The sequence below is a fragment of the Aquarana catesbeiana genome, linkage group LG11 (genome assembly GCF_042186555.1).
Source record: "Aquarana catesbeiana isolate 2022-GZ linkage group LG11, ASM4218655v1, whole genome shotgun sequence".
In the NCBI taxonomy this organism is placed as follows: domain Eukaryota; kingdom Metazoa; phylum Chordata; class Amphibia; order Anura; family Ranidae; genus Aquarana; species Aquarana catesbeiana.
Window position 1 is genome coordinate 114655438 of NC_133334.1, and position 16859 is coordinate 114672296.

Sequence of the window (16859 nt, forward strand, 5' to 3'; positions counted from 1 at the left end):
TGTGAATGGCAGTGTGCTGCAAATAACATGCGATGCCTGTGCGATGTCCGGCATCGCACAAGTGTGAACTGGGCCTAAAAGTTAACACCCCCAAATCAGTTCGCATATCGCAGTGCGATCTGCAAACTCGGACAGTAATCGAATCGCATGGGTGTGAACACCCATGCAATCCGATTCTGCTGTGGACCAAAAAAAGGGTCCTGTAAGAGTTTGGTCTGAGGGCAATGCAAATTTAGCAATACTATCTGTATGGCTGAAATCGCATCGCACAGAGATCGGATGTGATTTTGCACTGCGGTGCGAATCACATCCGATCTCGGACACCGCAGCAGTGGGAACTGGCCCTAAATCATATTGCATTTGCACCAAAATGGTACAGGACCCTTTATTTGGTCCGCACTGGAATCGGATCGCATGGGTGTGAACACCCATGTGATCCGATTCCTGCACCATTACATAGTTCGCACTGCGATCTGTGAAATGATCTGGGGGTGTCATTAACTTTACATCGACACCCGCAGTGGTGCGCAGATGTCAATGTAGGTGCGATGTGAAAACCCGCACAGGAATCACGCTGGTTCACGCATCGCACAAGTGTGAACCCAGCCAGAGACGTGAACATCTAAAAAAAAAAATATATATATATATATCTATATATATATCTATATATAGATACATATATAGATATATATATATATCTATATATGTATCTATATATAGCTATATATAGATATATATATAGATATATATATATATATATATATATATATATATATATATATATATATATATATATATATATATATATATATATATATATGTATATATGTATGTATGTATGTATGTATGTATGTATACTATAAATTCCTATCCTGCTGGTTTTGGGGTGTGTAATGGTGGGGAAGGTGTGCTCTGACTGTTTGGTGAAAGAAAGAAGTCAAAAGACTTCTTTCTTTCTCCAGAATATCAGCCAGTTTCAGGCTTCTCACTCTGATTCTCCACTTCTGAAATGGTGAATCAGAAAGTGAGAATTCTGTCACAGATCGCCAGTGAGGTGTGGAGATCGCACCTTCATAAACTGGCCGTTTCTGTGAATTCTCACTGTGCTGAGATAATCAGCGGAGAACATGTTCTCCACTGATTATCTCAGTTTCATAAACTGGTAAAGCGCTGAGATCAGCGGTGAGACTCGGGATCGCCGCTGATCTCAGTTTCATAAAAGGACACCTATAGTCACATTTTCTTTACTGCCCCAATTTAAATATTATATGAGAGCTTGTGACTCTCTCCCCATCCTCTCATGTGACAGCACTGAAGCTTGGTGATCCCATGGAGATGGAGAGAGAGTCCTCACCCTGTGTAAACTCTCACAAGGACAAATCGGAGCTTGCCCTGGGCTTCCTTTCCCCACTTTTGGTGGCTGAATGAAACAATGGGAGAGCGAATGTAAAGTACTGTATGTGCAGCTGAGAATGGGTGCTTTAAAGTAATCTGTTGTTTTGCCCTGCATTGGTATTAAATAGGTTTGCCCACTTTTACTTTCCTTCTATCTTAAATAAAAAATATAGAAGAAAATATAGAGAACAAACTGAAAAGGCATTTGCTGCAGCTGGGTTGTTAAACATAGTAAATTAATACAACCAGCGCTGAAAACCCTATTAAAATAAAAATAACTATTTTAAATTGTGCTGTGAAAATATCAAACTTAAAGCGGACCCTTCAGTTATTTTTTTCAACTTTCCATCTATTAAATCTTCTGCCCTTATTGTTTTAACTTTGGATAGTAAAACATTTTTTTTTCTGCCAGTAAATACCTTATACAGCCCACTTCCTGTTTCTTGTCTGGTAATAAGCCTAGGCTTATGACATCATGCACAGCTCTCTCTCTCTAGTGAGAGTTTTCCAGGAAGGGAGGAGGGATGAGCCATAAGAGGGCCAATGAGAGCTGCAGAGCTGGAGGTGTGTCTGAGTAAATCCAGGAAGTGAACAGGCAGCAGCTTCAGCTGCCCACAGTTGAAATAGTTGCAGCCAGACTCAGTGGAGGGAGATTTCTGCAGCATATTTGGCAAGTACAGAATCACAGTATATATAAAATAATATGCAAAGTGGTTGGAGGGAAGCTTCAGAATGGCAAAGATGTTTTTATTACAAATTATGTGAGCAGACTGCAGTTCCTCTTTAATATCATGTGCTGCCAGCTGTGACACTTTCAGGTGTATTTACCTCATCCCAAAAATATATCATGTTTATTTTATGTGGTGAAGCGCAACACTAACAGCAGTTAAAAATAAAGCTCAGTCCAAATCAAACAAATGTATCAAAAATGTATCAAAAAAGACTGTCCAGCACCCAGTGCTTCTACTGACAGACAATCAAACTTCTTGTGTGAACAATGTATCAAACTTCTTGTGACAAATAATCCTCCTTCCTAGATGCATTACGCCCTCCTCCATCTAAGAGGGAGGAGTCGAGTCTGTGACATCACACCACCGCTATGGTTGAGTCTAAGTGAGCTGGCTGTTGAAGGTACTATACAAGCGCATGTTGTTTTATCTCTTGTAAGTGTTTTGTAAATGAGTGGGGGACAATAAAACTGTTTATACAGAGAACACTAAGGTGTTGCTTTTTTGGCCCATATGATACAAGGTGGAGTTTGTGAGAGGAGGAAGAGTCGGGAGGAATGGCTAATTCTCAATATGTGGGGAGTGGAGTGAGGAGATGGCTGTCTCGGGTATACAATCCTGGTTGGATGGTACTGAAAGGTGTCTTATTATACAGCTGGAGGTAAGCAGGCATTACAGCCGGTGGTGGATTATTTGCCACAAGAAGTTTGATACATTGTTCACACAATAAGCTTGAAGACCTGTTCACATATGAGCATTTTTCAGTTTGTAAAACGCTCAGCTCTGAAGCTACAAAACGCCCAACAAGCAAAATCCCATTCATTTCAATGGCCCTCTGTTCACATATGAGCGTTTTGTCGCCTGAAGCAAAATGCCTGAAGCTCAAAAAATTACATGAGCTTCTTTTTGGCAGATTACAAGCATTTTTGGCCCCATAGACTTCAATCGAAACGCCTAACTTGAGCAGAAAAACGCTCGTAAAATGCTTGTATAAAACACTCAAATAGCAGCTCTCCACCTCTAATTTCCTCTCCCTCTTCTCCCCCTTGTGATTTCTATTGGCTAAACAAAAATGCCTGAAGCTGTAAAACGCTTGTAATCCACTTCTAAAATGCTTTAAATAAAGCTTGTAAAAAGCTGCAAAAAAAGCTTAAAAAACGCCAGTAATCGATACGCTCAGGTGTGAATGGAGCCGAATAGTTTGTCAGTAGAAGCACTGGGTGCTGGATGATTTTTTTGATACATTTGTTTGATTTGGATTGGACTTTATTTTTAACTGTTGATAGTGTTGTACTTCACCACATAAAATTATTATAATATATTTTTGGGGTTGTTAAAGGCAAAACTTCTGTTAGATTTGGAGAAAAAAGGGAGAGGTTAGAGTCCCTGTCATGTTTTTATTGCTATCTGTGTCCACGTTATGATGGCCATATACACTTAAATAAGTATTCAATCTTTTCTATTTAATCTCTCCCAACGGGAATAATGAATCTATAGTCAACAACTTTGATAGCTATGACACACAGGGAATTTTTTCACCATACAATCTCATAATCTGAACAATTGAAATATGATTGAATTCATGAACAAAGCATATCAGTGCTGCAGTTCAATTTAACATGATTAGTAATTTTCCACCCTGGCCGATTGACTCAGTTTGACTGAATCCGATCTAAAAGGAACCTAAATTTATTGGAATGGAAGTCTTTTTCATTTTATCACTTTGATTGAATTGCACATTCATCAGATAATAAAATCAAAGCGTGTATGGCCACCAGCAAAGAGTTTCATGCTCTCTAATTGTCTGGATCACCGTCTCCGGAAATGAAGGTGAGTGTAAATCCAAGTTGCCACCAGAACATAAATAGGGAGAAAGTCTTACAATGGGGACAGCTGACAACTGTCTAAGAGGGTACTTCTTCCTCTTCCTCATATTGAAAGGATATCCTCTCCCTTCCTGTTGATGGCAAAAACAAGATCTAAAAAAAACACAGAATTGTTAACCCTCCTCTACTCTTAACCCGAATTTTTAAAAAAGGGGGTTTGCTTTAAATATACTTTAACCCAGCCTAAAACTCCAAATCTCCAATGTCGTTAAGTGTTTTTTATTTATTTATTTATTTATTTTAATAAATGATGTTACAACTGTATTATTTTTCATTACTAAAGGAATAAAGATGACTTTAAAACGTGTGAGACCTGCTGCAACACAGTCAAGATGGAGCTACTTCTACCAAAAGGTAAATGCTGGGCCTGGCAAACATTCATACTTCTGAAGCTTGTCATATCCTTTAGAATAAGGTTCTCATGTAAGATGACATCTAACATAGCTGCTCATTTGACCATATGTATTATCATGTCATCTTGATATCAGATATGATCACCATACCTTGTGAGCTGTCCATGCTTTCTTCTCACTTTGGTATCAGACACATGCCAAACAAAATGGGTGATAATCAACACTGGAAGGTAGATTTACTAAAGGCAAATATACTGTGTGCTGCCAGTGGCATCACTAGGGTTGGTGTCACCCTGTGCGGTAAAACATGGTGTCACCCCCCCAACTATAGTCACCTCTCAATACAGACCCCCCTCCTTCAGTACATTTCCCCTTCCAAGTATAGTCCACCCTCAGTAGAGACCCCCCCACACACTTAGTACAGACCCCCCTCCCTCAGTATAGACCCCTCACTAAATATAAACCCCCTCCATCAGTACAGACCCCCCTCCCTCAGTATAGACCCCTCACTAAATATTAACCCCCTCCATCAGTACAGACCCCCCTCCCTCAGTATAGACCCCTCACTAAATATTAACCCCCTCCATCAGTACAGACCCCCCTCAGTACAAACCACCCCCCTCCATCAGTACAGCCCCCTGGGACAAACCACCCCTCCATCAGTACAGCCCCCCCAGGGCAAACCACCCCCCTCCATCAGTACAGCCCCCTGGGACAAACCACCCCTCCATCAGTACAGCCCCCCCAGGACAAACCTCCCCCTCCAACAGTACAGCCCCCCAGGAAAAACTACCCCTCTATCAGTACACCCCCTCCCCCAGGACAAACCACCCCCTCCATCAGTACACCCCCTCCCCCAGGACAAACCACCCCCTCCATCAGTACAGCCCCCCCAAGGCAAACCACCCCCTCCATCAGTACAGCCCCCAGGACAAACTACCCCCTCCATCAGTACAACCACCCCAGGACAAACTACCCCCTCCATCAGTACAACCCCCCCAGGACAAACCGCCCCCTCCATCAGTACAGCTCCCCCAGGACAAACTACCCCCTTTATCAGTACAGCCCACTAGAACTAACTACCCCCATAAATACAGCCCCCCAGGACAAACTACCCCCATCAGTACAGCCCCCCCAGGACAAACTACCCTTTTATCAGTAGTACAGCCCCCCCACCTGTCAACACCACAGAGGACATCCTTCCTCCCCATCGCAAGCCAACACCCCGTTCCCCCCGCCCCTTACCGCACTAGCACAGGCGGCTCAGATACATGGAACATATAAAAAAACCCAATAAGGGTAAAAGCTGCGCTCAGGAAAACAAAAACAAAATAATGAAGATAAAAGACAAAAGGAGATCAAAAGCTGCCAGCACTCTAAAAGTCCAGTATCTAACTCTAAAATATGTAGTAAACCGATGAAAAGTGCAGCGCTAAATATATAAAGTGTATAGGATCTTTGAATGGGATCCTACAATGTGACTTAACATAAAATTATAATGAGCAAAATACAAAAATATAAAAGTCAAAAAATACACAAACAGCATATATTGCAAATGCATGTGAAAAAAGAAAGAAAGCTGAAAAGAACAAAAACAAAAGTCCATGCAGAAATGTTCAATCCATAGGTAGATACAACAAAGCACCTATCCGAGAGAAATGTGAAGAGAAAACGCCAAAAGATGATCCACCATGAAGTGAGTATATAGATTCCGCTTACCGGACGGCGATGACTGCTATTATGGCAGTCTCGCCCAGCATAGGGATTAGGGTCTCCCAAAACCGAGGATACACCGCAGGAACAACGGCTTTAACAGTCGGTCGTTTCCGGAAACATAAAACAGAATACTCCCATAGCGTAAAACCGTATGACAAAAGAGGATTTATTAAAATAAAAGGAATCACACTTACAATGTCGTGGAGAACATAAAGCGTAAGGGATATTCAAAACAAACAGCGGTGTCTCCGTATGCCACGATTCACTTCCCGTACTCGTAAGCCCATCCAAGAACGTGATGACGTCACCGCCGTAGGCTCCTCCCTACGCCTTTGGTCACGATAGGACGTCGTCTGGGGATTGGCCAGGTGACGAGTCATCACGCTTGGGCATATAAATACATTAAAAACGCCATTTTGACAACTGGCAATTCAAGCAATGTAATAGGAATAAACACGGATCAGCCATATTAACTGCTGGCCATCAATGATAAGCATATTTGCAATCAGGAAGTGAAAAGGGAAAAAAAAACAAAACAAAAGATCGCCATCTTGTGGCAGTAAAAGATATAGTAAGTTACGGATGGAACTCAGCACGGGAAGGGAAAAAAAGCATAGCAGACACACTCACCGCAAACAAATTTTAAAATTGCATATATCAAACCTATGTCTAAAAGATAGCTTAGTGCGTGGATGGGAAACCTCGCAATAAGCCAAAGAAATATATAGTAAATTATTGAGACATAAGAATTATAGAAATATAAAAATATTGTTAAAATATTCAAGTTGCAGACAAAACAAGAAAATTAAAAATAAAAATAAAAATAAAAATAAACGTAGGGGAAGCTATATTGTTTCATGCATTGTTTATAAAACAGTTTATATCCCATTCTACGTTTAACTCCTGTGGTCTGGAGGATACCATGTCGAGGATCCATCTTGTCTCAAGTCTAGAGATGGATCTGACCATGTTATTACCTCTCCAATGGGGACGTATCCTATCAATGGCTAAAAAAAGAGTGCCTTTTAGTTTTTTATTGTGGTACTTAGCATAGTGCCTAGAAAGGTTGTGTTTTGTAAATCCTCGCTTGATGTTAGCGACGTGTTCAGAAAGGCGCACGTGTAGTTCGCGTTTGGTGCGTCCAATATACTGTTTTGAGCAAGGACATTGGATAAGGTAAACAACATATTGGGTGGAGCACGTAATGAAAGACTCAATGTTGTATATCTTGTTTGTGACTGTTGAGCTGAAAGTTTCACACTTCCTCCCTCTGAAGGAATTGATATGGCAGATTTTACACCTGCGACAGGGAAAGAAACCTTTCATATTTTGAAAGAAAGAAATAGTTCTCGGGGGGTCAACTACATTCGAAGCCACACTATGTCTCAGGGAGGGAGCCCCCCTATAAATCAAAACAGGCTTATCTGGAATGACTGTGCCAAGTACTGTATCATTCTTAAGGATATTCCAATGTTTACGGAAATTTTTTTTAATAGAGTAATGCTGATTGGAATAGCCCGTAATCATGGACCATTCAAATTTGTTGGTAGGCCCCAGATTACGTTCTCTTTCTCTGTGTAACTTCAGAGATCTGTCCATATTGGCAACTTTGTTAATAGTAATGTCAATGTCCCTTCCAGGATAGCCTTTATCCAAAAAACGTTGTTTTAATAGTAAAGCTTGTGAATGATAGTCTGAAATGTCAGTACAATTGCGTCTAATGCGCTGGAATTGACTTTGAGGGACGGCACCTAGCCATGATGGGTGGTGGCAACTAGAGAGTGGTATGTATGCGTTCCGATCCGTCTCTTTAAAATGTGTATTGGTAATTAAATGACCATTGGTAACCATAATGTTTAGGTCAAGAAAATGGATTTTGGATTGGTTGGCTTCAAAATGTAGGGATATGCCCCTATTGTTAGAATTGAGTTTAGAGAAGAAGTTATGAAGAGAGGATATATCTCCGTCCCACACAAGGAGGACATCATCGATATATCTTCTCCATAAACGTAATTCTTTGGGGGGGTTGGTGTCTATGACTTCTTTTTCCTATCTGGCCATAAATAAATTGGCCAGACTGGGCGCGAACTTCGCGCCCATAGCCACACCACATATTTGCAAAAATATATTTGCAAAAATAAAGAAAAAATCGCCCCTAAACCAGAAATAGTTATGGCTTGTAGCGAAGTTGAGAAGTGCCATAATAAACTGTTTCTGTGATGTTGACAATGACAGATCTTGATCTAAGTAGTAATTGACTGCTTCAAAGCCCTGTTGGTGGGAAATAATAGTATAGAGAGACGCTACATCCGCCGTAGCTAAGATGTAGCCGTTTCTCCATTCAAAACTCCCAAGTAAGTTAATAACCTGAGTAGTATCCTTCCGATATGAAGGAGTCGAAACTACTAAGGGTTGAAGGAAGTTGTCCACATACCTGCCAATTCTTGCTGTAATAGAGTCAATGCCACTGATGATCGGGCGGCCTGGTGGCTGAGTCAGGTTCTTATGTATTTTTGGCAGATAATATATAACTGGAACCCTCGGAGCTGAGGGGACCAGGTATGTCTTTTCTTTCTTGTTTAGAATTCCTTGTTGATATCCCCTGTCAACAAGGCTCTGCAGCTCTCTTTTGAACTTAATTGTGGGATTACATGCTAGAGGAGAGTAAGTGGTACGGTCGGATAAGAGTCTATTCATTTCTTCTAAATAACTGGATTTATCTAGAATAACAATCCCCCCACCCTTATCTGCGGGGAGTATTACTATCTCATTTCGCTCGCAGATTTGTTTAAGGTGGTGTTGGAGATCAGTATTAGTATTATTCCTGGGGATGTTAAAGTGGTGTTCCGGCTGAAATTATACTTTTTAAATAAAAATACCCCTATAATACACAAGCTTAATGTATTCTAATAAAGTTAGTCTGTAAACTAAGGTCTGTTTTGTTAGTTTATAGCAGTAGTTTGTTATTTTATAAACTTACAGCAGGCCGTAGTCATCTTAAGTGTGGGCATCTGAAGCCAGACTGTATTTCTTCCTGGATCTCATCCTTGCAGATCTCGCACATGCTCAGTGCAGCACAAGCAGTGTAATAGGTTTCAGGTCAGGTTTCCATAGCAACGGCAGTGTCAGAGGAAGTTGCCTCCCCTTCCCAGGAGTCATTGCAAACAGGAAATGATGCGATGGGCCGCGGCCAGGGAGGAGGAAGTGAAAAATAAATACAGCAGATATACAGTAGGTGCTGAGAAAAAAAATGAAAAAATTTCCAATTCGTTTACAGTGCACAGTTTAGTGAGGGATCCTGAAGAGTTGTAAAAGTGGGTGGAACTCCACTTTAAGTGCCATCAGATTCTTAATGACCATCTCCTTAAAGACTTGTACTGATGGGACAACAAAACCTGGGGGGTTGAATAATGAAGCATTTGAAAAATTTGTATGTCTGATAGAATTACTATTCACATTTCTGGTAATATTCAGACTCGTGTGGGTGGTTGCAGAAGAGGGTGTGTTGGTAGATAAAACCTGACTACGATTGCCAATAGGGTTAAGGATGAAATATCTTTTAATATTAATTTTCCTTATGAATTTATGTATATCGATAAAAGTTTCAAATTTATTCAGCCTGTGAGGGGGTGCAAACTTGAGACCTAAACTGAGAACTTTCTGTTCACCTTCAGATAATTGAACTTGACTCAAATTAAAAACGCCACTAATATCTACTGTTTTCTTTTTTTTGGGACCTGATCCTCTTCCCCCCTCTGATGCCTCTCTTTCGTCGTAACCCCTTTTGGTTTTGTGGTTGCCCTGGGGAAAAAAACGAGTCTGATTAGCCTCCATATAATTTTGGGGAGAGTTTAGATATTCATCTCTAGGAGGGCCTCTATACTGGTTAGGGTGCCTGGAGATGATAGGATTATCCTCAAAATAAGGATCTGGGTGGTAAGAGAGAGGAGCAAATCTATTTTGCAGAGGGATCTGTCTCTCTTGGGGGTAATAGACTTGTGAGGTGGATGGAGAGTTAACGTAAGTCATCCTATCATCATAAGGTCTCTGATAATTATCCCTGGGGTCATCTCGGTATTCCCGTTGTCCCTGTCGTGGGTAATTAACATTGGGATTTCTTTTAGGAGGGTAATTACCCCAGTTGTTATTCCTGGAGGATGGTCCTTTATGATGGGATCCTTGAGGAATGCCCTGGGAAGGGATCTTGTGAAAAGTGGATCTATCATTATTTCTAGAAGTTTTGGGTCTCACAGCGGGTTGTCCTCGCTGGTTGGCCCGGGGAGAAGAAATGGAGGGAGCTCTCCCTATATTACCACCAAATGGAGGTGGGGGCCGTATGTCTCCACCAAAAATGGGTGGAGGAGGGTATGATGGAAGAGACTGGTGATTAGCCATTGCTATGCCACCTGTGGATTCCTCTACGAAAATCTGCCATTTAAAAACTGCTTTATTAGAATAATCAGCAAGGTCACGATTATACTTTTTCTTTTTTTTATTTTTTTGATTGCTGTCCTCTTTCTCAAGGAATTGTCTCAAATGGTCAGATTTCTGCTTATACGCTTCATGGTCCTTGTAAATCAAGAGATTATCTCGGACAGAAGAAATCTCATCATTCAAGATTTTTAATTTATCCCGTTTTTTATCTAATAGGAAGCCAAGAAATTTTATACCAGTATCATTGAAATAAACAAACCAGCCTTCTAAATCAGTTTCTCCTTTCTGGGGATTGACCTCCCATCTTAGGCTACGGGGTACCATCTTTTGAGAAACATATTGTTCTAAGTAGGCCACATCCCAACTGGTATGTAATTCTGATGTTAGCAAGTTTTTAAGTCTAAGAAACAGACCACTAAGCTCGTCAGTCTGTTCAATATGACCATTAAAGACCCCCTCAGTACTGATACTGTATTGAGATCTATAGTCAAAAATATCCATGACACCTATCCAGCAGCAACTTCTTAATCCAAGAAAATATGGTATATATAAAAAAAGGAATGTAAGGAAGATAGGGAGCGCTAGATACCATATTATTCAAGTGCTCTAAATAAAAAAATCTCCTGCATTACTAAAAAAATGGAAATGTAAGAAAGCTAGGGGGCGCTAGATACCATACTAATCAAGTGCTTAAAATAAATAAATCTCCTGCATTACCAAAAAAATGAAAAACATAATAATGACAAATCATAATTAGATTACACATTGAAGTGCCCACAATAGTGAAAAAAATATATAGTGATTGATTGTCCACATAAAAAAGTGATTTGAAGTGGTTGAAGTGATATCTTTCAATATTATCCCAATCTTGTTGCTGTAAACAAAAGGTTTTCCATCACCAAAGGAAAATAAGAAAAGGAAAACACCTCGAAGTAGATATCTGCTTACCAGATACCAATGACTCCTTTAGTTAAAAAGAGAGTCACTAGCGCTTGTGCAGGGTTGTGCCTGCTCACATGGATGGCCGGACTGTGGTTGGTATTATAGGCATGGATCGTTCCCGTCAAGCTCATTCAAGATAGGATAAGGATACATAGGAAACAAAAACAGTCTCCATAGCGTAAAACCATTTATTAAAAAAGTAAACAAATTAAAAAGCCAAATGGCCGCTTACATTGGTGGGTGCCTACCCGGCACTGGGGCTGCTTGCATGTCAGGGTGACTTCGCAGTCAGAAAAAGCCTTTCATGTCTCCTCCACGCTGGCGTGCGTTCCAGCTTACACAGGGGGGCAGCCAAAGGATCCGGATGTTATTGGGTGATAGGACATGTGACCACGTACCGCTCCGACGTACGTTTCGTAGTGAACGTCTTCAGGGAAGCGTACGTTGGTCACTGGAATGGTGGTTTTTATTAGGAACAGGAAGGGGGCGGGTAATTGGCAAATGGGCCACAGGAACTGTGCTCATAGCAATAAAGTTGGAAAGTTCAACTATGGTCTGGAGCATTAGCTCCATCTTGTGGATATTTACTATATTGTTCACAAAAAACTCCTTAATTGAAAACGAATGTGACTTTTTATTAGGAACAGGAAGTGGGCGGGTAATTGGAAAATAGACCACAGGAACTGTGCTCATAGCAATAAAGTTGGAAAGTTCAACTATGGTCTGGAGCTTAGCTCCATCTTGTGGATATTTACTATATTGTTCACAAAAAACTCCTTATTTAAAACAAATGTGACTTCATATCAAACATCTCCTAAGTGGAGACGACATGTTGTTATAGTCCCCCTACTGGTTAAAAACAGGTAGGTGAATCCACCCATATAGGTGGTGGGGAATCTAATTTCTAACATCTTCAATGTGTAATCTAATTATGATTTGTCATTATTATGTTTTTCATTTTTTTGGTAATGCAGGAGATTTATTTATTTTAAGCACTTGATTAGTATGGTATCTAGCGCCCCCTAGCTTTCTTACATTTCCATTTTTTTGGTAATGCAGGAGATTTTTTTATTTAGAGCACTTGAATAATATGGTATCTAGCGCCCCCTATCTTCCTTACATTCCTTTTTTTGATTATCTATTTTTTTGATTATTCAAAAATTGGGGAGCAGCTTACACTGATTGTTTATATATTTCCACAAATTTTCTTTATTGTTGGGAATGTTTTCTTACTAGATGTATCACCAGTATATGTAATTTATATATATTATCTGCTATCGACACCACTGGCGCGAAGGTTTTTACTATTTTCTATATATAAAAAAACCCAATAAGGGTAAAAGCTGCGCTCAGGAAACCAAAAACAAAATAATGAAGATAAAAGACAAAAGGAGATCAAAAGCTGCCATCACTCTAAAAGTCCAGTATCTAACTCTAAAATATGTAGTAAACCGATGAAAAGTGCAGCGCTAAATATATAAAGTGTATAGGATCTTTGAATGGGATCCTACAATGTGACTTAACATAAAATTATAATGAGCAAAATACAAAAATATAAAAGTCAAAAAATAAACAAACAGCATATATTGCAAATGCATGTGAAAAAAGAAAGAAAGCTGAAAAGAACAAAAACAAAAGTCCATGCAGAAATGTTCAATCCATAGGTAGATACAACAAAGCACCCATCCAAGAGAAATGTGAAGAGAAAACGCCAAAAGATGATCCACCATGAAGTGAGTATATAGATTCAGCTTACCGGACGGCGATGACTGCTATTACGGCAGTCTCGCCCAGCATAGGGATTAGGGTCTCCCAAAACCGAGGATACACCGCAGGAACAACGGCTTTAACAGTCGGTCGTTTCCGGAAACATAAAACAGAATACTCCCATAGCGTAAAACCGTATGACAAAAGAGGATTTATTAAATGGCGATCTTTTGTTTTGTTTTTTTTCCCTTTTCACTTGATTGCACATATGCTTATCATTGACGGCCAGCAGTTAATATGGCTGCTCCGTGTTTATTCCTATTACATTGCTTGAATTGCCAGTAGTCAAAATGGCGTTTTTAATGTATTTATATGCCCAAGCGTGATGACTCGTCACCTGGCCAATCCCCAGACGACGTCCTATTGTGACGAAACGCGTAGGGAGGAGCCTACGGCGGTGACGTCATCACGTTCTTGGATGGGCTTACGAGTACGGGAAGTGAATCGCGGCATACGGAGACACCGCTGATTGTTTTGATATCCCTTACGCTTTATATTCTCCACGACATTGTAAGTGTGATTCCTTTTTTTTTAATAAATCCTCTTTTGTCATACGGTTTTACGCTATGGGAGTATTCTGTTTTATGTTTCCGGAAACGACCGACTGTTAAAGCCGTTGTTCCTGCGGTGTATCCTCGGTTTTGGGAGACCCTAATCCCTATGCTGGGCGAGACTGCCGTAATAGCAGTCATCACCGTCCGGTAAGCGGAATCTATATACTCACTTCATGGTGGATCATCTTTTGGCGTTTTCTCTTCACATTTCTCTCGGATGGGTCTCGGTAGGATCCCATTCAAAGATCCTATACACTTTATATATTTAGCGCTGCACTTTTCATCGGTTTACTACAGATACATGGAACACCCGGGCGGCAGCGGGAGAGGAAAGGACAGCGTGCAGCCACGCCGCCTGGGTGGAGAATGGATTGTCATGTGACAGGCAACAGCACCATAGTGAGAGAGACAGAGGAGGGGGAGAACACCCGCTGCCGCTGCGCTGCTCCGGATGGTATCACCCCTGTAGCGGGTGGCACCCGGGTGCGGACCGCACCCCCCGCACCCCCTAGCAACACCACTGCTGTCCTGCAAGTGCATTTGCTCTAGTCTTGATCTGAGGGGAAGCCCTCAAATGAGGGGAAGCTCTGCTGATTTATATCATTCAACACAAGCAAAAATGCTGTTATTTATTTTCCTTGCATGGGAGTATACTTTGCAAAATTAGGTTTTACCCCATAACTAAACTCTGCAACAAGTTTACTTGCAGTGCACAGTATGTTTGCCTTTAGTAAACCAATGCCAATGTGTATGGGAATATTATCCGATCCTGACATGCATTTCCTTGAGCTCTATGGGTAGATGACAGCTAATGCAAATGTCGGGTTATGACAATTTTTTATTGCTTAAAAATGAAGAACCAATGTTACGCAATGAAAATTGTAGAATGCTAGAGTTTTCTTCACTTGTTGCCTCTTCTATGATACTAGACGTCAGGTCCTGAAGACTGTAATGCCCCGTACACACGGTCGGATTTTCCGATGGACAATGTCCGATCGGAGCGCGTTGTCTGAAATTCCGACCGTGTGTGGGCTCCATCGGACATTTGCCATCGGATTTTCCGACACACAAAGTTGGACAGCAGGAGATAAAATTTTCCGACAACAAAATCCGATCGCGTCAATTCCGACCGTGTGTGGCCTGTTCCGACGCACAAAGTGCCACGCATGCTCAGAAGAAATTAAAAAAAAAAAACACGGGACAGCTCGTTCTGGTAACCTTAGCGTTCGCAATGGATACAGCACTTTCGTCACGCTGCAATGTTCAAAATGGTTTAATACAGCGCACTCTCTTCTTCTTTATAATGTGACAAGAATTAAGTAGTTTTGATGCTCATATTCACACACACTTCTCACAAACTTCTTTTGTTACTATTTATCGGGATTCCCTCAATATATTTTGATTTCTCACATCTGACAACATATTTTTTTTTTTTTTTTTTTACTTTAATGTAGATTCTTTTTTTGTGTTTCTCTTTTTTAATTTTGTTTTTTGGTGATTTTGATTAGTACTCCCGAAAATGTTTGTGTGTTTTTTGTGACAAGTTCCCACAACACCATTGATATGTTGTTCTATTTAATCTGTAGGAGATTGTTTGGTGTTGTTGTCCCTTGTTAATTTCACATTGTACTTTAGAAATGTACCTGAATCCTCACCAACCAACTGTCCTTTTTGGATGAAAACACACACAGGAGAGTAGAATTTACCTAAAAAATTTTTATTAAGGGGTCACAACTATAAACAAAGAGGGAGGCAACGCTGGAGAAACTGCAGAAGTGGGTGAAGCCTTGGACCCCCAGGGCAGACATCAATTATTTAAAAGCAAAATTGGTGGCCTGAGGAGTCCATATCTAAGGGAGGGCAGTCTGGTCCAGAAGTCCCAGAGATCCGGAAAGCAGCAGATGACATCTGTGTCCCCAGGCTGTGGTCATACGAGAGACTGCATCTTCTGTCAGACCAGACTGAACCAAGGGCAATCACTCTCAGGTCTTCCTTCCACGCTTCCTTCCAGCCTTTGGCTGTGGTGGTGGAGTTGTGGCAGCAGGAGGAGGAGGAGGAGGAGGATCGTCGATCTCAATGACATCCGTCTTGTGTGTCAGTTCCCCACTCTCCCCCTTACGTAGGACTTTATAAATCAGGTCCTTAGAGATCTTGCGTTGGCCCTCCTGCATGCCCTGCAATTTGGTGGCAGCCATGCAGGCAAAGGCCTCTTCAGGACTGGGGAAGGCTCGGAGGGACGCCGAAGCCTCCTGGATCAGCCTGTATGCTGAATCCTGCACAGGACTGGGAGTCATCTTCCTGGCTCGTTTATGTGGCAGGCGGAGGGGAGGAACCTGAGACTCAGTCAGGCTGCGACTTGTCCCAGGCTTCTCTTGGCTGCCACTTAGCCCCGCCTCCTCCTGGCTGCCACTAATCCCCGCCTCCTCCTGGCTGACACTAATCCCCACCTCCTCCTGACTGCCACATTCCACAGCCTCCTCCTGGCTGAGGTCTTCCTGTGTATGAAAAAGGGACATAGTTTTAGTATTGTTTTCATCAATCACACACATTTTTCACCTCCTGACTGCTGCAAATTGAATGTTAACAAATATAACTGACTATCATTCTGAGCTCAGCATTTTGCATTCTTGTCCCAATTTTGGGTGCCCACTACTGTCTATTGATATGTAAAACACTTTTTTTAATCAGCAATTAGTGATCAATAATAACATCTAGTAAACATAATTTCTTTATTGCCCAGAAATCTGTAGAAGAATGCTATACCTGACTCCAGCTGGGCTCCTCCACTTCTTCCTGGCTGGAAGGCCCAGGTTGGACATCGGAAGCCTCAGCTGGGATGGAAGGAAGTGTGGAAGGAAAAGTAGAGAGGGATTCCCTGACTTCAGTGTGGTCTGACAGAAATCGCAGTCTCTCATAGTACCACAGCCTGGGGACATAAACGTCATCTGCTGCAGCTCCGGACCTCTGGGAATCTGTGACCTTCTTGCGCTCCCTAAGATATGTGCTCCTCAGGCCACCAATTTTTGCTTTTAAATAGGGGATGGTTGCTGTGGGGACCACCGGCTTCACCAACTCCAGCAGTTT

At 41.4% G+C, this 16859-nt stretch overlaps 1 protein-coding gene across 1 annotated transcript in view; it reads left to right on the forward strand.

Annotated features, from left to right (window-relative positions):
• The window catches only part of LOC141112272 (malignant fibrous histiocytoma-amplified sequence 1 homolog), a 72694-nt gene that overhangs the window by 36368 nt on the left and 19467 nt on the right, over positions 1 to 16859 (forward strand). The window contains exon 9 of the mRNA XM_073604914.1: positions 4293 to 4363. Coding sequence (XP_073461015.1) covers positions 4293 to 4363 — 71 coding nt within the window. The remainder of the gene's footprint in view (positions 1 to 4292; positions 4364 to 16859) is intronic.